General features: G+C 46.8%; 1 protein-coding gene across 8 annotated transcripts in view; it reads right to left on the reverse strand.

Moving 5' to 3' along the window:
- Positions 1-971: 971 nt before the first annotated feature.
- The window catches only part of MKNK1 (MAP kinase interacting serine/threonine kinase 1), a 45,093-nt gene continuing 23,279 nt past the window's right edge, over positions 972-22,785 (reverse strand). For 7 of the 8 annotated variants that reach the window (XM_014454536.2, XM_023752740.1, XM_023752741.1 and 4 more), the window contains exons 3-12: positions 21,852-21,949; positions 19,095-19,174; positions 17,456-17,529; positions 15,093-15,197; positions 11,607-11,662; positions 7,402-7,497; positions 5,654-5,848; positions 4,841-5,005; positions 3,662-3,705; positions 972-2,309 (exon numbers count right to left, since the gene is read on the reverse strand). In XM_014454536.2, coding sequence (XP_014310022.1) covers positions 2,075-2,309; positions 3,662-3,705; positions 4,841-5,005; positions 5,654-5,848; positions 7,402-7,497; positions 11,607-11,662; positions 15,093-15,197; positions 17,456-17,529; positions 19,095-19,174; positions 21,852-21,949 — 1,148 coding nt within the window. In that variant the 3' untranslated portion in view covers positions 972-2,074. The remainder of the gene's footprint in view (positions 2,310-3,661; positions 3,706-4,840; positions 5,006-5,653; positions 5,849-7,401; positions 7,498-11,606; positions 11,663-15,092; positions 15,198-17,455; positions 17,530-19,094; positions 19,175-21,851; positions 21,950-22,785) is intronic. The other variant, XM_023752743.1, reaches the window with a different exon arrangement.

Below are 22,785 nucleotides of genomic sequence, written 5' to 3' on the forward strand. Positions count from 1 at the left end.
CCTGATTTCCTGGCCCAACCCACTCCGGGCAGATGGAGACGGGATGTGAGGTTGGTGAAGGTCCTGCAGAGGGAAGACTACCAGCAGAAAGTGTGTCATCATCACACGGAGGCACTCACAGGACAGGGCCTGTGGCTGGGCCCATCGCCGCCCCCAGAGTGAAGAGCCCCTAGTCCCCACTCCCAGCTCTGCTCTGCCCGTCCACTGCCCTGACACTCAGACCCCCCTCCTGCCACCTCCCTGGGAACTTATAAAGGCCCTGCCTTCGTCCTTTCCAGCCTGGCTCTGAGATTACAGGGGACACGCACACAAGAGCCCCCTGCGTGGTGAACACGCAGGCTGTGGATGTGAGGTGCCATTTTGCTTTGCTGCCAACTCGGCACACAATGGATCCTCAAGAAGGGCTGCTTTAGACAGAGGGGAACTTTGTTCCCACTTGGGTGGTGGGCCGAGCTGTGTGGAGGGTGCATCGGTTAAAGCCTGCTTTGAAGCCAGCCTGCTGACAGCACCTTTTACCTGATGGGGAGACCCTGAAAGGCACAGGCTGTTTCTTACTCATCTCTGGGTCTTGGCACAGACTAGGACAGTGACGGCGAACCTCTGACACGTGAACTCATTTTTTTTTGGTTGATTTTTCTTTGTTAAATGGAATTTCAATATATAAAATAAATATCAAAAATATAAATCTTTGATTTACTATGGTTGCAAATATCAAAAAATTTCTATATGTGACACGGCACCAGAGTTAAGTTAGGGTTTTTCAAAATGCTGACACGCCGAGCTCAAAAGGTTCGCCATCGCTGGACTAGGAGATGGACAATGTTTGATGACCCTCATTTCCTCACCCGAAAAAGAAAAGCAATCATGTCTCCTTCACCTTGTTTTGTGAACCCGATGAGGTGCTATAGTTAGAGGTCCGGTCTCCTCCTCAGGTTTTCAGGTGAAGAAACGACTACCAGGAAGGCCACAGCTACAATTTAAAAGCTTTATTCAAACAAGCACAATGTATAACAGCAGCGTGGTGCTGTGTAAATGTCTGCCTGAGATATGCATATCCATTTTCTTTAGGTAACTCAGCAGCTCGGCTTATCTGATGCCAGGTCCGCCTTCATGCTCCCGGGCAGGCAGCGGCACCACATCCTCAGACTGCGCAGCTGGGCTGCCTCGGCCCGACCTGTGCTGCCTTCCACAACAGGCCTGAGAGGCAGCAGCAGACTCGGTCTCTAAGTCACTTAAAACCAATTAGAATAATAGGAAACAGCTGATTAAAACCTTTCACACGCATGGGCATTCAGGAAAAGAAGAGCGAGCCTCTGCGTGCTCTAGTTAGTCCATGGGCTTGCAACGGGGAGTTTTAACTCCCATCTTTGCTGGAGGAGCATGGTTAAAAAAAAAAACTTTTAAAAACGAAATAATACTGACTTTAGCAGCAATCCCAAACAAGGAAGAGAATGATAAATGAGGGACACATTTCGGTCACGGCAGAGAAAGATTATGTGCTTCTCTGTGCTACGGACTGGAAGACTGATCTGGCTCCGGCATGCAAAGCCTCTCTGCCCTTCCCTGAATTGAGGGGACGGCTTTGCTCAGCCCAGGGGGAGGACATCCGGAGGACAGAGGAAGGTGGAAGGACAGACAGAGTGGGGGGGTGACCGTGCAGGGAGGAAAGGGCCTCTGTCAGCTGACGCTTCTTGAGGCTGGCTCCCTGAAGGCTGCAGCCCCAGCCGCCACCGCCGCCCATTCAGGAGAGCAGGCTGGCAGGCTGATCCAGGATCTGCAGGCGGGTGAGCAGGTGGGCTGGAGCCCGGCAGAGACGTCCCTGCCTCAGGCGATTATGCAAAGTGACAAGTGATTGCTTTCCTTTTCAAAGACAACCCCTTTGGAGAAAGCTTTCTTCCTTGAGGTCCCTGGGGAAATGGGGGGCTGGGTGGGAACCTCAGGGCCTCGGTGGGTGAGAAAGCGGCTCCAGCCCCACAGCAGGTCCCTCTGTGGGCTCTGTAGACTTTGGCCTCACAGGTTTCCAGGGGGCAATGCCTGGAGAGGCCTAGGGCCTGAAAGGTGTGACTGGAGTCGGTCAGAGAGCTGTGGGTGTGGGGCATGGCCCCTCGTCCGTACTGCGGCCTGCCTGGGTCAGGGCCCTCCGCCGGGCCAGCCGTGACTTGGAGGGTGGAGAAAGCCTCACAGAGCAGAAGCCCTGGGCCAGTGCCTTGGACTCCTCTGCCAGTTCATTCTCCTCGTGCTGAGACAGCTGGCGGTTAAGGGCGATGGCCTCGGCCGCGAAGAGCGTCAGGTCCATTGTGCTGCTATTTCTGCAGGGACAGAAGGAAAAGCAGAGAAACAAGGGAGGCAGGACTCAACGGCCTCAGCCAGGCCAGCTCCCTCACACCTCCACCGACGGCTGCAGTCCATACTTCCACCGGTTTTTCCTGAGCCGGCATAGGACTGCTTTCTGCAAAATCGTTCTTGCATGGGTCTGGAATCTGACTTCACTGAGGCCAGAATGGCTTTAAGCCTCAATTACAGTCCTTGGACTTGAGGGACAAATGCCCCATTCATTCAGCGCACCCTCCTCCACGGCTGTGCACAGAGCTCTCTCAGAGGGAGGGTTGGGCACATGGAACCCACCCGTGTGTATTCTTCTCCCCCGTCAGGGCAGGGAGCTCCAAGAGCAGGGGCTGGGCCTCTGTGTCCGTCCCCAGCAGCCAGCTCAGGGCGGGCACACACAGGCACTTCGGGTGCTGAATGAATCTGCTGAAGTGGATCTGAGGTTTGGAGCCTCAAAGCATCTGGATGCAGCTCTAGAGAGTCAGGTAGGACGAGCCGGGCAGTACATTCTAGTTCAAGGGAACTGAGAACGTAAAGGTGTAAGACTTCCCCGTGGAACTCCCAGAAACTGGCCATAAGGTTGGTTCCTGGAGGGGTTCCCACAATGCTTTATCCCTGGCCCTTTGGGAACAGGGCAGTGCTCACGAAGAATGTGATTAAGTGTTAAAAGGCACTAACGTCAAACAGATCTGGGTTCAAAGTAGAACTCCCAAGGCCTTGAATAAGTTAACTTCATCTTTCTATGCCTTAGTTTTCTAAACTATAAAATGGGGTAATAAGAATACCTCTCTGAAATTTATCATGCAGCTTATGGATATAATCTGTGTACAGCCCTTCGTACCATATCGGCATGTGGTATTTACTATACAGTGGCCATTATTATTGTTTGTCTAGTAGTATTTATATCACAATTGATGCTACTACCTTACAGCGCCCCCGATTCCTGCTACTTTCACCAAACCACGTGTGGCAGAAGGAAACCTTGTAATAACCCACAGATAAGATCTGTTTTAGGGGCTGCAAATGGTGATTTCCATTAGGTTTCAAGTGTTTATGCAAAACAGGGTTTTCTCCTGCACACAGCACAGGGAGGAGCCGTGAAGGTGCTGGAGGGCTGGGGAAGCCATCCAGGTGGAGGAAGAGAAGAGGGTGAGACATTTACTGCAGGGGGTAAAGAGAGGAAGAGAAGTAGGGAGAAGGCAGGCCAGGGAGCCACTCAGGAAGATGCCTGAGCCTAGCAATGGGCTCCCCACCCCCACCTCCATCCCATGTGGCTGAGAGCTTGAGAAAGTCAAAGCCCAAGAAGGAAGGGTGTTGGGTGTGTGGGAGCATTTACCTCTGGAGGACTTGCGGCGTGGGGAGTCCCCTTTCTGGAGCTTGCTAGAATGGGAAGCATAGATTGTGGGTAAGTGCTGCTCCCTCCTTCAAGAGCTGCCCCCACCCATGCCAGCGCAGAGTGGGTAGGTTACTACAGGCTCTGGCCCAGCACAGGGACTTGGCCAGGCCTGCCTGCAGGGTCGGATCTTCCAAGGAGAGAACAAGCAGGGAACAGCCCTCAGCTCAGTTGCCTCTGTATGGAGAGCCCTTTGTCTGGCAAAGTCCTAACCATTTTCCAAGGCCCAGCTTTAGGGCCCCTTCCCCTGTGAGACATTCCCCCTCCCCTGCCACCGCCCAACCCCTGCCTGTCCTAAGCAGAGGTGGGTCATTGTCCACCGGTGCCCAAGCGTCTGCCACGCTACCCTGTCACTTATTCCCTTGTTTCCCTCTCCCCATGAGAACATGAAGACAGGGACTGGGTCTAACTCATTCCACTATTGCGAGTGTCTGACATGGTGAGTACTCAAACACAGCAACTCCTGAGTGGCTGGGAATTAGCCACCGAGAGACACTTGGATTGGGTCCCACCTGTAACATGGGGCTGTCGGGGCCACTGAGGCTGAGATATAATGACTCCCAGGAGGTCCGGCAGACCCCTTGGAGGACAGAAGTCAGGTCCCATCAATAACTAAGAAGGATGGTTAAAAACGATTTCTAGTGAAGACTTTAGGTAGTTTGGTGAAAACGCCACCATTTGCCTTTGGACAAGATGCACCCAGACCCAGGACCTCAAGGAGACCATATGTGCCCCTCATGCAGCCACACAGCAAGCAGGCAGCAAGGCCTTGCTTCTGGGTGCTCTCAGCTAATGGTCTCCGTACAAGCGGATGGCAATGCAGGTCCCATGACACCAGGCTGCTTCCTGGGCTGGATGCCTCTGCTGAATCCCCCAGAGGCCTCTGTTTGTTCCAGAGAAGCATGGGCCAGCAAAGGCCTTAGTCTGTGACCAAGGTTAGAGCCAAATGTACGACCAGTATGGGTGGGACTCAGTCTGGGGCTGGGTTAGGAGTCAGCTCACTCTGTGTGCACAGGAATTGAAAGTACTGTACAATCTCCCTCCAGCTGAGGTCTGAGAGCTTCCTCATGGCCACACTGCAGCCTGAGGAGGTGGCACGCCGCCCCTCCCTGGGTCACTCACCCCCTGCACCCAAGGGTGCTGCAGAACTTGGGCGGCGCTCAGTCTCTGCTTTGCATCTCGAACCAGGAGCTTGGAGATGAGGTCTTTGGCGTCACTGGAGATGTGCGCCCAGTCCTTGTCAGGAAACTCATACTTGCCTTCCTGGATGCTCTCAAACAGCTTGTTCTAGGCAAAGAAGATTCCTCTTGAGGTGACACTGGCCAGGCCTGGTCACTCTGTGCCCAACTGACTGCAACTGAAGCTCAGCGCGTGGCTGGGGTACGCCACAGACTCCCCATACTTTCTCCTAAATCATCAAATGACACAGAATGCCCTTGGCAGGCAGATGGCTATGCTACTTGGCAGGCTGGTGGGTGATGCGTGGGAAATATCAACCATAGAACAAAGCCTGGATCCCCTGGCCCTTCACACAGGGCCTCCAGGAATGGGCTCCTGGCAACCTCTAAGTTCTCATCTCTCACCACAATCAGCCTTACATGCTACCTTCTTCCCTCTACACACTCAAACCTGTGTCCTTGTAAACCCCCGTGTCTTTGCTTGTGCTGTTCTTCTACTTGTATTTCTTGCCCTTTTCCCCCTGAGGCCACACTCATCCTTTCAGACTCAGCTCAGGTATGATCTTCTCTAACTGGCTGGGCTAACTGCCCAATTATCTCTATTTCACCTGCTGGATGCCTTTGGACAAAAGAGGGAAGAGGCACTATGTACCCCTTTCCAGATCAGGCACAATCCCCAAACCCAGTCCCGCTTGGCATTCCGCAACCCTGCTGCCCCCCAGCCCCGCTCTGCAGTGGGTCCTGGGACTGCGCTCACCTGGCACACCCTGCAGACCTCTCCCCGGTCCCAGCCACAGTCGGCCCCACAGTGACCTACAAAGGGGGGGTAGCCACTCAGCATGATGTAGAGGACCACGCCCAGGCTCCATAGGTCACAGCGCTTGTCGTAAAACGTGGCCTCGTCCGTGAAGACCTCCACCACCTCCGGGGCCATGTACTCTGCAGAGCCACACTGTGGGGGCCGGGTTGGGGAGGGGGAAGTGACAGAGAAGAGAGAGACTTAGTCACAGGGAGAGGGATGGCAAAGAGCAGAATGTAATGGGACTTGAGCAAAAGGATAGAGCTGCAGAGCAAGAAGCTGCGAGGAAAGCCAGCCAGAGAGCTCGCCTGATGCCACCGACGCACTTAGAAAAGCTGGGCCAACTGAGCATTGGGAAACTGAGTCCTATCATCCCCGTGATCCATGTGACCAGCTCCAGGTCACCTTCTCTTTTCGGGTCCTTCTCCAGTAAGCAGAGACCCTTGGTCAAGAAGCTCCAGGAATGGCTCCCTGCCTCAGCTCTCTATCCAGTCACTTAATGCGCAGGTACTTCAATGTATCAGAAGCACGACTCTGGGGGAGACCCGTGGAGATCGATTCCATACAGCAAGGATTTCTTAAAGTGAAGTCCTGCCAAGCTTCCCTGCAAGCTTAGAGCAAGCACGCATAAGGATTTAGAATTAGGAGACCATCATAGCTAGGAGAACTCTTAGAACAAATCCAGTCTCCCTGCTTCTCCCATTTACAGATGGGAAAAACCAAGCCCTAGAATGGGACAGGGATTTGTTTAAGCACATCAGTGGCAAAGCCCGGATCCAGGATTCCTTCCTCGCATCCCTGCATAGAAACTGCTAATAAAAATAAATAATGCTTTTTGTTCCCCTCTTCATTCAGGTTCACCAAGAGATACCCCCCGCCCCACCTCCAACACACACACTAATTTGATGGAAAGATGGTAAGTGAAGAAAGGACATTTTCTGTTATTGGCAATTAGAGTTAATGAGTTAGAGAACAAGGTAGCTCAGTGTTATAAAAGCTAATAAACAAACATTTCTAATAATGTTGCTCAGAATAAGACATGGACATAGTCAAATGCATGTCTTTAATAAAGGTTATTAGGAAAATTCACTTACAAAGCAAGCAAATCTCAAAAAGGATCACAATTACAGAATATCGTGTATGTACAGAGATGTCTTAGGAAGAAGTAGCTCCCAGCAGCACCATCTGGGCATGAAGTGTGAAGTGAGAGAAGCAACAGAACAACTTAGCCGTGTGAGCCTGCATGCCGAGAGCCTGGAACCTCAGTTCTTGCCACAGGGAGGCCACACTCCCCATCCGCCATCCCTGGGTGATGCGCCACGACTTCGGCAGTGGGAATGGGACTCTCAGAGCTTTCACTGAGAGTGCCAAAGGGCTGGCCTGGGAGTGGTGTCTGTCTTTACCTGGGCTGGGATCCAGGGCTCAGCCTGTTCTTATAGATGTAATTTGTCTCGTCATTGGCAGAGGACCCACCCCAAGCTAAAAGCTCTAATGTCAGTTTCATCAGCAGCTAAGCACTGGGGCAGGGAGGGCGGCATCAGGACAAGCAGTGAGCCAGGTGACAACTCAGGCAGCAGGAAGAGGTACAGATATGCTCGCTCTCCTTCCTTAGCCCTCTGTTCTGGACTCCAGAGCTCCGGGTCAGGGGCACGCCAAACGTATAGAAGCTCAGAAGGAGGCGGCACAGGGTGCCCAGTCATACATACCGGAGTGGTCAGCTCTGGTGTAGTTATGGGGGTGCAGGAGTTATTCAACTTCACCCCACTGCCCAAGTCAAAGTCACAGATTTTCACTGGAGACACCTAAAAAGGAAAGCAGAGCGTGAAGGTTACAAATACAAGAAACCAACAGCCATGAGGAGACCAAGGTGACCATGTGGGTGCATTATGTGGCTGCCACATGGCAGCCCAGCTTTACCTGTCAAGTCATGCTTGCTCTCCTCGGGTTAATTAGGCATCACCTGAGGATTCATCCTACGGGGTCCTCTTCCCCATGCCTTTGCCTATTTCCCGACTAAGAGAAAATGCCTGCACGACATGGTCAGGCTACTATGAACTGAGTATATGACAAGCAGCAAACCTATGGAACTCTTGATGATAAACAAAAGTTAGAGAAGTTAGTATATATTCCTGACACACTCCTTGCAGACCATTCGGTGGAGGGCAATGGAGTTATGAGAAAAATAACCCTTGGCCATCTCAGGTGGCTTAGGTGGCCAATTGTCGGTTTAAGCACTGTAAGTCCTCCTTCAGGCCAGAGCAAACCGGGATGGCTGGCCTGAGACCACACAAAGCATGAGTCATCTCTGGAGCCACGCAGAAGGGTGGTTTGTGCGCACGCAGGAGAATGGTCTCTCTGGCGGAAGCAGCACAGAGTCAAATGTGCTGGTTCTGTGAGTCTCAGATCAGACATTTACCTCCTGGGGGAGCCTGGACAAGTCCCAACTGCTCCTCTCCTTCTTTCCTCCCTCTCTTCATTTTCCCCTCCCTCCCTTTTCTTTCTCTTACATTCTTTCTTCTTTTCTTTTCTCCTCATTTAGCCTCTCTTTTTTATTGTGATGAAATATATATAACATAAAATATGCCATTTAAATCATTTTAAATGTGCAATTCAGTGGCATTAATTACACTCACACTGTTGTGCAACCATTACCAGTATCTGTTTGCAAAACTTTCCCATCATCCCAAACAGAAACTCTGTGCCCATTAAGCCATAACTCTCCATTCACCCCTCTCCCCAGCCCCAGTAACATCTAATCTACTTTCCATCCCTATGCATTTATCTATCCCAGATATTTCATATATATGGAATCACCCAACATTTGTTCTTTTATATCTGGCTTATTTTGCTTATAAATGTTTTAAAGGTTTACCCATATGGTAGCATATATCAAAACTTTATTCTGTTTCATGGCTGAGTAATATTCCATTGTACTAGTATGTATATACCCACATTTTGTTAATCCATTCATTTGTTGATGGACACTTGGGTTGTTTCCACGTTTTGGCTACTGTGAATAATGCTGCAACAAACACTGGTGTTCAAGTTCAACTCTCTGTTTTCAATTTTTTTTTAAATATATTTTTATTGATTTCAGAGAGGAAGAGAGAGAGAGAGAGAGAGAGAGAGAGAGAGAGAGAGAGAGAGAAACATCAATGATGAGAGATCATTGATCGGCTGCCTCCTGCAACCCCCCTACTGGGGATCAAGCCTACAACCCGGGCATGTGCCCTTACTGGGAATCGAACTATCGAACTGTGACCTCCTGGTTCATAGGTCAATGCTCAACCACTGACCCATGCTGGCCTGGATGTTTTCAATTCTTTGGGGTATAAACATAGATGTAAAATTGCTGAGTGGTATGGTAATCCTATATTTAGCTTTTCAAGAAATTGCCAAACTGTTTTCCACAGTGGCTGCACCACTTTACATTCCTACCAGCAATATACAAGGGTTCCAATTTCTCCACATCCTTATCAACACTTGTTATTTTCCATTTTTTTAATTATAACCATCCTGGTAGGTTGTGAGGTGGCATCTCATTGCATTTCCCTAATGACTAGGATGTTGAGTATCTTTTCATGTACTTATTTCCATTTGTATATCTTCTTTGGAAAAATGTCTATTCAGGTCTTTTGCCCATTTTTTAATTGGATTGTCTTCTTGATGTTAGAAATTCTTTTTTTTTTTAAAATATATTTCACCGTTTTTTTACAGAGAGGAAGGGAGAGGGATAGAGAGTTAGAAACATTGATGAGAGAGAAACATTGATCAGCTGCCTCTCGAACACCCTCCATTGGGAATGTGCCTGCAACCAAGGTACATGCCCTTGACCTGAATCAAACCTGGGACCCTTGAGTCCGCAGGCTCTGTCCATTGAGCCAAACTGGTCAGGGCTAGAAATTCTTTATATATTTTGGATATTAAACCCTTATCAGGTATATGACTTACAATTTTTTTCTCTCATTCTGTGGGTTATCCTTTTATTTTTATTTTTTAAAATTTTTATTGAATTTATGGGGGTAACATTGGTTAATAAAACTATATAAGTTTCAAGTATACAATTCTATATATCATCTGTATGTTGTATTGTGTGTTCACTAATCAAGTCAAGTCTTCTTTTAATCCCTTCCTTTTTTTTTTGGTTAATCCTCACCCGAGAATATTTTTCCATTAATTTTTAGAGAGAGTGGAAGGGAGGGGGAGAAAGAGGGAAAGAAAAACATATCATTGGTTACCTCCTGCATGCGCCCCAACGGGGCCAGGGATTAAACCTGCAACCCAGGTACTATGTGCCCTTGACTGGGAATCAAAACTGCAACTCTTTGATATGTGGGCCAATGCTCTAACCACTTAGCCACCAGGCAGGGCCCCTTTACCCTTTTTAAATTTTCTTCATAATGTCTCTCTTAATTTTAATTTTTCAACCATAATAAAAGGGCAACAAATCCATGCCATGAAGATCAAATGAAACAAAGAGCATGAACAGAGTAGTTCAGAGCACTCAAGGAGTCTGGGTCAGGCTACCTGAGTTTTAATCTATAGTCTACTACTCATCAGCTGAGTGACTTTGGGCAAGTTTCAGTTTCCTCATTCATAAAATGAAGATAATAATAGTATCTATCTCATGAGATTTTATAAATACTAAATAGTTATAAAATTTTAGTACATCCACAGAGTGCTGGCATACTGTAAGCACTACAAATGTTGACTATAATAATTATCCTATATAATAAAAGGGTAATATGCAAATTGACCCTAACAGCAGAGGGACTGGGAATCACTGGTCACTATGACACACACTGACCACCAGGGGGCAGACGCTCAATGCAGTAGCTGCCCCCTGGTGGTCAGTGTGCTCCCACAGGGGGAGCTCTGCTTAGCCACAAGCCAGGCTGATGGCTGCCAGTACATCCTAAAGTAGTGCTAAGGATGTCCAACTGCAGCTTAGGCCTGCTCCCCGCTGGCAAGTGGATATCCCCCAAGGGCTCCCGGGCTGCCAGAGGGATGTCTGACTGCCAGGTTAGGCCCAATCCCCTGGGGAGCGGGCCTAAGCCAGCAGGTGGTCATTCCCCAAGGGGTCCTAGACTGAGAGAGGGCACAGGCCGGGCTGAGGGACCCTCCCGAGTGCACAAATTTTTGTGCACCAGGCCTCTATTTAATAATCATAATGATAATAATGATAAATTATATAGTTTAATGCCAGAGTCATTGACAGGAAGGCACAAGATCATATTGGAGCTAAAACATTACTATTCCCCACAAGAGTTGTAAGTACTAAGTTGACTCACATATTCACTCACAGCCATTCCTCATGCATGAGCTATCCCTTAATTCAGACCAAGACACACGTGTTCATGCATACACACATGTATACACACACAGAACTATGAATGTGAGCCATCAAAACCACCAGGGCCTAAACCCTTCCTACCAAACACAGAATCTGTCACATTCATATGTGCTGATGGAAATGCAAACACTTGTAGATTGAGTTGAGGGAAAGTTTAAAATAGATGGCATTTGTTCAACACCAAGTATAAATGTTTACCTTCTAATGGGCAACAAAAAAAGAAACAGAAACTCATTTCAAGAACCTGCTTCCTAATTATCACCTCTAGTGACATATATACCATGATAGAAACATCATTTATAGGCAGAGATTTGCTTCATGTAAGATTAAGTTGTTGTTTATGACTCCCATCAACTGCTCGAAAGGTATGTGCACTGGACTAGAAAACATTCATTTTGTGTGGGTCTCCTATATTTTACAAACTCTCAGGATTAAGCCAATCACACTGCTGAAACAGCAAAGAAGGGACAAGGATTAACCCTGGAAACTGCTAACAACCTATATTGAAAGCAAGGTGGCTTCCCCGCATCAGTGCAAACACTGTAACATCCTAAGTACCTTTTCTGCAGATTCACACAATATATTTTCTGGCTTCAGATCTCGGTGAGCAATGCCTGAAATGACAAAGAGCAAGGAAATAGTTAACATATGCACATAATTATCAAACGTTACACACACAATTAATTTTTTCCAAATGCTGTTGTTCGCAGATTAATTCCCAATTATGGTACATTAAAAAGTCAACGAGCTGCAGGAGGCAGAAGTAACCAGAGACAAACCAAAAGCGCCGTTGAATCTGCAAGTCGGTTTGAAGCAGAATCTTTAGGAGTCTGGCAGGATGAGAAGGGCTAAATGAACCCCAGCCAGCCTACCTCTCAGCACTGTGGGGACAACCAAGAATAAGAAGCCTAACACGAAGCAGAGCAAAGAGCTCTGCAAACAGCCATGTTTGGAACAGCTATGCTGAAATAATGAGTGCCTTGTTTAAGAGCATCTCAGGGGGCTGGGACTGCTCTACCTCATTTCTTCTTGTGTGGCCGATTAAAAAAAAGATCCTGTCAGTGGGACTTCCTTCATGTTCAGAGGATCGCGTGTTAGTGAACAATCTCCCAAAGCTTCCCCGATTCCCTTCTCTCCTGCTCCGCATATCCGAGACAGTCCTGCCAGAGCACAGCAGAGACTGCTTGGGCCCCTGGGTGTTCTTCAGATAAGCCCTCTTCCCCCTGCGTTTTGGCCAGCCCTCCTGAAGGAGACTGCAGATAGTAGCTGAGCACATGAGGGGTTAAAACAGCCGTGGGCAAACTACGGCCCGCAGGCCGGATCCGGCCAGTTTGAAATGAATAAAACTAAAAAAAAAAAAAAGACCGTACCCTTTTATGTAATGATGTTTACTTTGAATTTATATTAGTTCACACAAACACTCCATCCATGCTTTTGTTCCGGCCCTCCGGTCCAGTTTAAGAACCCATTGTGGCCCTCGAGTCAAAAAGTTTGCCCACTCCTGGGTTAAAACCTATTGACTGGGCCATGAAGGCACCTGGGGGAAAACCACCTTGTAACCAAAGACAGGGACAAAGACCACTCGCAGGGCTATGGAATTCTAGTGGTAGACCCAGAAACCTCCCTTCGTCTTTCCTCCTGCAGAATGTATGAGGCAGAGACAGAAGGGCTGCAAGGCTGAGCAAATGCCAAACAGCTACTGCTTGGAAGGACTGGAGAGCAGCAGAGGATTCTTGGGTAACAGGAAAAAGCAGAGCCGGCTTTGCTAAACTCCCTGGGTGATCCATCTCTCAGGCAGCCCTGCGACTCCCTGGCAGGTGACAGAGGCCCAGCCCACCGGAGGCTCTTCACTAAAGGAAAAACCTGAGCTCCAGCAGGCTCAATGACTTCAGTCACCTAATTGAATGAGAACCCAGAGCAACTCAGTCCAGGCTGCACAAATTGAGTCGGGCTGCAGCTCTCCGCACTAAAAGTGAAAGATATTTTCCATTACAGCAAGTGCTCCCACAGAAGGATCATGAGCCACACATGGAGCCTTGCTCCCCAAATAGGTGCTGATGGCCGAGGCGTTCCCCAGCCTGAGAACTGAGGGCCCTGTGTAATAATAGGCCTGCCTCTGTGAGCGTACCAGCCATCCAGCTACTCCGGTTCATTTCCCAGAGGTTAAGCTGCAGTGTGTCCAGTATTTAAGAGTATGGAACTTGTTTCCGGGCTGACCCATTCTTGCTCAATTCATCTTCCCGGTGTGAAGTTATTTAGAAAACAGCCAAGTTCAGCTGGAAATCGTTTTTCATCCCCTCCAACTTCTAGGCACATGGGCAGCTGCCCAGCTAGATGCTAACAAGCATTTCAGAACTCCTCAGACACCACCAGCCTCTGTTCCCTTTAGTGCATTCTTGAAAAAAAATAAATAAATAAAAAACAAAACCCCCTTTACTCCCCTCTAAGGTATGGATCTTGTAAAAAGCGTGACCCAGTTTTGCAATCTATGGAGGCAGCTTGGGGAGCAGTTGTAAATCTTTGTCAGGCAGGTGTTACCTACATGCATCCCAGCTTTCAGAAACAGAACCACTGCCATCCATCATGCTGCGGAAAGCACAGACCCCCCCCCCCCCTTCTAGGAAATTTCATCCCACGTACAAGTCAGGCCCCCAACATGGTGTGGCCTGGGTGCAGATCTCTCTCCAGCCACTGGAAGAAGTGGGGTAGAATCAAGGAACCAGAACCTCCCCACCAGGCCACACCAGCCTGCACTGTGCGTGAGCAGGATGCCTACAGTGGTCCTGTGTACTCACAACCAAGGGGCCCACATCCACAAAAGTGAAGGGAGCAGAGTGAAGTCACACATTATTCCCATCAGGTAGAATGCTTTAAGACAGGGGTCTTCAAACTTTTTAAACAGGAGGCCAGTTCACTGTCCCTCAGACCGTTGGAGGGCCGGACTATGGTTTAAAAAAACACTATGAACAAATTCCTATGCACACAGCAGCGGCAAAAACACCCAGCGGGCCAGATAAATGTTTTCGGCGGGCCGCATGTGGCCCGCGGGCCGTAGTTTGAGGACCCCTGGTTTAAGGGAATATTAGGAATAAAAATGCTTTATGCCAGGTAGGGGACAAGGATGGCGGAAATAACATTATTGAAGAACCATGTACTATGTGCCAGGTACTATGCTCCATATTGTATATGTCCACACACATAGGACACACTCAATTATGTAAGTACAGATGAAAGGATTAGAACAGTGCCCAGCACATAACAAGTGCTATCTAAGTGTTAACCACTGTTGGTGATACAATTCTCTCCATAACTCTGTGGGGTAGGCATTATTCTAGCTGGTAAAAAGGTAAAGCCAGAATTCATTATTTCCATGGCACTGCTGTTTGGCAAATTAAAAAATGTATGCTATAATTAAACATATTTATGGAAATGGACAAAAACACCCAATTTGCAAAAACATTTAATTTACAAAAAAATTCTTAAATAATCAGTCCTAAATAAGTATTGTAAACCAAAGTATAATTCAAACACTAGCAACTCTGCCTTTTACCATTGTGAGGTTCGACAGATACCTTGAACTTACCATGTTAATAGAAAAACGCACTTTCCATTTATTGTGAACAAGATATAAAACTACATATATACTGTCATGCCAATACAGGTGGTGTATTTTAAAAGGCTGAAAGGAATAACACCCACATATTTATACTAGAGAGGTTGTATGATGCATGGTTTGCCTTCTTCATTAGAAAAGGGAAAGACAATCATCCACATCCACACACCCACATATACCTATTCAACATGGATTTTATTGTTCTCTTCCCTGCTCTTTCTTCCATAATCCTTATCATTCCGAACAGGTCCTCATCTATCCACCATCCACATCAGAAGTCTGGAGGCACCCTGGTTTCCCCCTCACCCTCATGGGCAGGCCTGCCAGCTGCACCAGCTCTTGGCCCAGCCCCTCTGCCTGGCCTGCCTTGCTCCCTTGGTCCCCAGAGACTGGCTAGCCCAACCCACCACCAAGGCAAAGGCTCGGCTTACCTTTGGTGTGCAGGAAGTCAAGGGCAGCAGCCACATCCTGTACCACGCGGCTGGCCTCTCGCTCGTTGAAGTGCTTCCGCTTCTGGATGTGGGCCAGGATGGAGCCTGGGAAGCAGAGGAACATAGGGAAATGCCTTTTCAGGCTTTACTGAGTATAACTTGTCAGAGGCCAAGAGGCCAAGTGTCCACGGGTTTGGGTGGGGGACATAGGCTTATTCATTGCTGAATGTCCAGCACCAAGTGTGGTTCCTGGCACAGAGGAGGTACTAGCACAAACTGTACTGAATAGAATGGAACTGCTAACCTCTGTACTGTCTATGATGAGTAGAAGGGAGTGAGAACAACTATTTAAATGACCAAAATATGTAAATGCCATTTGGCTTCTGGAATAAAAAAGAACTACAAGTGAATCCACCTGGGATAGGGGGCCTCTCTGTAGGAATTTTTCCTCCTTTGCCTCTGACTTTAGATCCAAATGAGAGCATAGCCTACAAACAGAAATGCCACACCCTCACCAGATATACAAAGATTTTTTTAAAAAGAGAAAAAACTGCTATCCCCTGAACTTTCATTATTATTATTATTATTATTATTATTATTATTATTTTGTTGGCAACTTGTTTGAGAAGTCTCTGAGTTTCATGTTGGATGATCATCACCTCGGGCCTTAATTAGAAGTCCAAACATATACTCAACAGTAAAGTACCTCCTTGCAATTTCTCAAAGACCAAGTAAATTTTGTTGGCTAACATTTATTGAGTAGCTGCTATGTGCCAAGCACTGTGTAATGCTCTTTAAATAGATTATCTTAGCCTCACCACAACTGTACAAAATGTATAAAATACAGTTATCCCCATTTTATAGATAGGGAACCCAAAGACAAGAATGGTTAAGCAATTTGTTCAAGATCATACACCAGTAAGTGGTGACATCAGGACTTAAGCCCAGTAAGTTGGGCCTCAGAACCTGTGCAGACTTCCCCTCAGGAAGACCTGTGGCCCAAACGCTGGGCAGATGAGTTGCCCTGAGCCAATCACACTCTTTACCCATTGGGTCTGGCTTCAGTAGAGTTGCTCTCTGAGTGATATGTACAGATGACCCAGCGGCATCGAGTATTAAAACATGTAATTCAAAGTCCTGGTGCTGTTGGGCAGGGCAGGGCAGGCACAGGCACTAGCATATATATGGCTTGGCTCCAATGTGGTCTATGCTCGCTACTGGAAGCCAGTATTTCTGGATTGAAGGTGTCATCCTAAAAGTGGTACATGTTTACTTATTCTGGCTTTGGCACGGACATGAGATTAAAGATCTTTCACTTGCCAGATGAAACAATCAAGGGATCTCAACATGTTAGGAAACATTCCAAGAAAACCAGCTCCTGGCTAGATCTCAGGTTTGCCTTGCTGCAGTGAGTCTCTTGTTTCCAAACTTGTTAAAAAAGGAAGGTGGAGTGTAACACACTTCTCAGCTAGTCCCCATCGTAGCCAATTGTTTTAATAATATTAACTGCTGATAATTATTAAACCCTTAGTGCCTACCAGGCACTGAGCTAAGCATTTCACATGAATCATCTCATTTAATCTTCACAGCATCCCAAGGAGGTAGGTGCTGTCATTATCCCTATTTTATGGATGAAAGAATACTGTTTGGGAAGGTTAAGTGACTTGCCCAAGGTAAGTGATGGAGCTAGACTAAAACTTAGCCTTGCTGGTTTCTAAAGCATGGTCTTTTAACCATCATAGTCCTCCACTCAGACATCCTCCCTAACCTTCACCTTGCAAATGTGCTCTAGGGTTGGGTGAGTGATGGGGAGGACAAGTGCTTCTCTATCTCCTTCTCTTTGTCAGAAAAGCAACTTCAGCAAGCATCCCGGTGATTGTGTGTGTAGGTGATGGCAGTAGTGGTGATGGTCAAGAATGGCATCATTCTAACTGAAGGTTGGCATGTTCTCAGGCCTCTTCTCTATCCTGGGTCTGTATCCTAAACAATGGGACCCTCCTCTCCCCTGGTGAGCCTTTCTGGACTTCACAATGTATGTAGGAGCTCCCGCCCACAATTAATTGTTAAATAGTGAATGTGTCAAAACATGGATTGATAAATTGATGACTACATGTATCTATTTATGAGCCCCATTATAATGAGAAGGCATTTATAGAATGCCCACACAGGTGACATTCTAAGCTCTGCAAAATGCTAATTATCATCCTTCCCTCCGGCCTCCCTTCTCCCAAATCAAGGGCAGTTTTAAGTCCTTCATCCTTTTTATTAGCTTGACTCGTTTTAGAAGTCTCTGGGATTCATGATGGATGATCACCACCCTGGGTCTTAATCAGAAGTCCAAACACATACTCAACAGTAAGTACCTCCTTGCAATTTCTCAAAGACCAAGTAAAACCTTGTGTCATCTTCAAAGAATTCAATCAGCTCCAAAATGTTCCTTAAATAGGGAAAAATAGGAGGAAAGGGAAAAAAGGAAAAATGGTATTATATATTAAAGCCCATTTTACAAATATACAATGAAAAAAAATATACAACGCCCTGTAACAGGACAGAAATCAACTTGAAATCAGAATGCTTATTAAAGACCCATGTTTGAGAAGCAGCCAATGGTGTTAGCAAGACTCAGGTCACCTTATCTTTCCATAATGTTTAGTCTCTGGTGTTTTCCCCAAGTCTGTGCTGTCAAACCCCAACCCTAAAACCCACTAGGTAGAGTTATAAAAAAGTCCTGGTCACATTAAACTGAATAAAATCTGCAGCCGACTGGAAGCAATTGCGGCTAATAACACTGAATAGTAGGTGTGTGTCCTGGAGGCAAGCAGCAAATAATTACTTGCCCTCCCTCTTGCCCATAAATCACGGGGCAGTATTTACATTGCCTGGAGAAAATGGAAACATCTGTCAAATAGACTTGGGGCCTAACGTAGGCACCGCTAGACCCTAACTGCTAAGCGCTGCTTAATGAAACACCGTGTTCCCGGCCACCGTAGCACTTGTGGCCTTCCCCGGTGAGCACTCCTGTCTGCCTGAGCATTACCATGCTCCGCCAACAAGGTCGTCTTGTAACTCAGTAGGGAAGCCACCAGCCTGGATATCGAAGGTGTTGGGGCTTTTTTTCTTTTAAAGAATGAAATAAACCAAGTAGAGTCTCTAATGCTGAACTCAGAAGCTGCAGGCTGAAAATAAAAATCTGTCCCTCATAAAAAAATGCTGACCACTTTGGGAGACACCAGGCTTTTACTAGTGCGAAGGCGTCCAAATAAGATGGCCAAAATGGCCTAATTTGAAAGAAGATTGTAGAGGCAGTGCCTGGAGTTAAATCAACAGCAGCCCCCATCCTCCAAGCTTAATGACAAAGCCATCAATACCGGGCCACTGGCTCCCTGCTGACCCTACCACGGAGAGAAAGAAAGGGGAAAGCGAAGTCTTAGAGGTGACCCTGATTTAAAGCCACAGCGGGAGAGCCACTCATTTGGAGCTGGTGGTGAGCAGGCTCAGACAGGGCTGGAGAGCACCTTGGCCCAGCTGTCAAGCACAGAGGTTAGACCAGGTCTCACGACCCTCAGTAGTAGCTGCACATATGTAACTATCATAGGAACAGAAAACAGCAGCAAATACTCTTAATAGTTCTCATCATCCTCATCCATTAATCATAGCAGGTTCCTAAAAGTTTCCACTAGGCAACACTCAGGCAGCCTAGTTTCCACAGGCACTTGAAAGAAATAAAACCTGATTTTTGTCCCAGGCACTCATTCAGATTGCTCACTCATCTAATGGGCCTGAACTGCTGATATTTATAGTATTTCAGCCTAAATAGGAGATAGCTTCTTTGCTGCTGTTATTTCTCCTCTCTATTTTTTTCTAAACATTGGAAGACAAGGAGTTATATGCAGTTGTGGGGGAAGGAGTGAGAGCTCAGGTCAGGAGATGGTAAGAAAGAACCTTTTTCTGCGGCCACGCATCCCCCCAGAGAAGCAGCAACTAGCCCAACACTATACTCACTTGTTTCCTTGACACTGATATAGCGTCTCCACCTCTCGAAATACCCTGCTCCGACTGTGCCCTGCTTGTTTTTCAATGATCTATGGGAAGAACAACATCTGTCAAATATTCCCACCTAAACTCAAAACACCCCTCAGCAGGAGCCCTCTGGCAGAACGAACGGCCACATTTAGCCCAAGTCAGTTACAAGCACAAGTCTGGAGTAGGACTTGGTGACATAGGCCCTGTGGCTCTGTCAGCAAAGCTGCAGACGGGCCCAAGGGCTTTCCAGCCTGGCTGGGCTGTGTGACTCTGGCCAAGCACAACTCCACGGAAGCCCCTGAGGGCTGTCCCCAGCTGCCCAGGGGAGACTGAGGCAGCCAGCAAGACAAAGAGCTATCTCTATCCAGTTCTTATTCCAAGGATATCTCTTTTTGCCTTTCGGGTAAGAATTTATAAGCTCTAATGAAGGATCTCCTAGTGCCGGAGGAAGAGCAAGGGGCAATGAAGGGCCCAGGTCAATGCCACTCTGCAGTTCATCCGAGAATTTACCCTTTGGCAGGCACTGTATTAAGTCATTTAGGTACATAATCTCTTAACCCTTACAACAAATCCCAAAAGATAGAAAGAGGTAAAAACATTTTGCCAACAACTCTGATAGGTGGCAGGGATGGAATTCAAGCCTAGAGCTGCCTCCGAAGCCTTGTTATCCTATACTGGCCTGTATCCTACACATCTTCTCTCAAGAGAACCCGGAGGCCTTATCTCTATGGTACTGTGGGATGCTCCCCCTCCCCACCTGTGTTTGGAGATGCTTGGCAAGTACTGACTGAAGGAATGGGTGAGCCAACAGATGAGCAGGTAGTTTGCACAGGGAGTGGCTGACTCTGAACATGTCTTCGGACCCACCCAGAGTCCCAAACTGCTGCTCTGCAGAGCTGGCTCTGCCTCACAGTCCCAGATGAGCAGGCAGCAGATGATGACATCCTATTCCTTCACTCCAAGGATGCTGTGTAGAACACTGCAAACTTCTCCAATATGTTGTAGCACACCATCCATGACCAATGCAATTTTCTAAATAAGTCCATGTCTGTTAGTAAACCCCTGGGTCCGTTTTCTGCACAGAGAGGTGTACGTAGTGCTGGGGCACAGAAGCTACTCAGCTCGTTCATTCACCAAATATTTCAGATCAAAGTCAGGAAGAACTTTTGAGCAGGCAAGCTATCTAGCAATGGCATAATTTTTTCTGAGGAGGTAATGCACTCCTAATGCTAGAGATGGGGGAGCAGAACATGGTACAACTATCTGAGGAGTTATAGAGGATATTCAGACTAGATTATCTTGAAATTTCATTCCCACCCTGAGACTCTAGTGTTTATCAGTTGGATGCTTATAGGGAAAGCCCTAATAAAACCAAATATTGTGCAGCCATGTGGGGAGAAGCAGCCCATCTCTAGGGAGTTTTCAAGGAACACGAGAGACATGGGCAGAACTGCTGAAATCCAAGAATTGCCAAGCCAAGGTCCGTCTTTGCCCAAAGATGCCAGGGGACATGGAGGAAGGGCCTGGTTTTCCTCTTGTGAGCCAACTTTGAAGGAATAGGTCTGTCATCCATAAATGTATTCAGACATTTGAAAATCAATTGACATTTGCAGTTTTTACCACACTTAAGGCATATTTTTTAAAAAAATTACTTGTAATTTATACTGATCAGTTTCCAAAAAGGAATTGAGGCAGTACTTTTGTTACCATATGAAACAATACTCCAGCAAAAAGGAACATGGCTTAGCAGAAGTTTTCCCCTTAATAAATCCACAGCTGGGACTATAGCAGATTGGTTAAAAAACACACTTCTTCCAGGAGTCAATTTGGCTGAGTCTGCCCATATGAGGCAGTGCTTAGACCTGGTGGCTCAGGTGGATGATTTGAAATAAGTCTGAATTGCCCCCTTAGAATCAATAAGACCTGTTTCTAGATCAGTGATCTCCAACTTTGGTGGATATTAGAATCACTTGGAAACTTGGTAAAAATACAAAGACCCTGATGCAGGGTCTTTGAGAACCACTGCTCTCAATCCATCTCTTTTTCCATACGAGGTCAGCACATGAAAGCACAGAGGGGTGAAGTGAGCCATTCCAAGATCACACAGCTAGAAGTCACCTCTCCTGTCCCACAGCTCAGTGCTTCGTCCTCGTGATCATGATACTCTACATCACTTGTAGAGCATTCTGTCATTTGTAAAATGTTTCTACTGATACCAGTTCATTTTTATTTACATCTTCATAACCAATCCATGAGCCAGAAAGTATTAATATCTTCATTTTGGAATGTGGGAACTGAGGTTCAAGGATTTTCAGTGACTTTACCAAAGTCAAATAGTAGTAGTTTGTCAAAAGAGATTCAGGTGGGTTGTCTCATTCCAAATCTGTTTGTTTACTCCCTGAAGCTAATTTCATTTGTCAGATTAATAAGAAGCATTAATACTATGAGCCAGGCATTGTTTCAAGCCCTTTGCACATATTAACTTCTTTAATCTTCACAAAAAATAATATATAGGTTCTATTATTACATCTATTTTACAGATGAGGAAACTGAAGGACAGATAGGCTAAGTAACTTGCCTAATGCCACACAGCAAGTAGAGAAACCAACATTTGAATTCAGCAAATATAGCTTTGGAGCCCCAAATCTTACTGAGCCACCACATTAGGGAATATGAAATTTATTTGGTTTAGGACTATGTACAAAGTAAAGCCAGATATCCAGATGAGACACTCACTTTGACAGCATACTCTTGGCCATTCTGCAGGCTCACAGCTCCTTGAACTTTGGCATAGGCTCCCTCTCCAAGCAATTCAGAGGTCAGCTTGTACACATCTAGAGATGAAATGGATGAGAGAAATAACAGGATGAGTCACCCTTTGCAAGTTAAGATGGAAAGAAGAGCTTCTGTTACTCAGCTTCCTTGGTCTGACAACACAGGCACACGGTGACTCCCCAGTGCGGTGACGAGGAAGACCATTAGCTTTCCTGGCCATTTCAGGACTCAGTTTCTCAACAACTAGATCACATAGAAGACATCCTGTTCCCCATTTTAGAGATGAGGTCAGTGGAAGGGTTTCTATTCACACACATATTTCCAGAGCACCTACTATGTATCAGACAGCATATTAGATTCACAATAGGGACAAAGCAAGGAATAAAATATAGTCCCTGCTCTTTGAGAATCACAATTCAATGGGGAAGACAGAAACGTACACAAATGACCCCAGAATAAACCAGACAGTGGGAAATACTATCAGAGAGAGGACAAGACATAGTAAAAAGGAGCCAGGAAAGGGAAAGGTTATATCTATCTGTTCAGAGAATCTGGGGGATCCTCATAGAGGGGTGTAATTTGAATGGACACCATGCATTCACTTACTCATTTGCTGAGCATCTACTCTGTGCCCAGCTCTGTGCTAGGCATTGGTGATACAAAGGGGAATAAAACCTTGTTTTATTTTATACCACACACAAAGGATCCTCTCTGGAGGTTTTTGAGAAGTTTCCAGAAGTCACCCACAGGAAACAGGAGACAGACATAAATGTAAACGGAAGCCTCGAGGTTTTTAGGGTGCTGAGTCAGAGCGGTTCTCACAGAGTAATAGGCTTGGGTTGAAAGAACATTTAGGTGGCCTGCCCAAGCTCACAAATAGCACAAGCTCTTTGAG

Source organism: Myotis lucifugus, unplaced genomic scaffold (assembly GCF_000147115.1).
Source record: "Myotis lucifugus unplaced genomic scaffold, Myoluc2.0 scaffold_37, whole genome shotgun sequence".
NCBI classification, from domain to species: Eukaryota; Metazoa; Chordata; class Mammalia; order Chiroptera; family Vespertilionidae; genus Myotis; species Myotis lucifugus.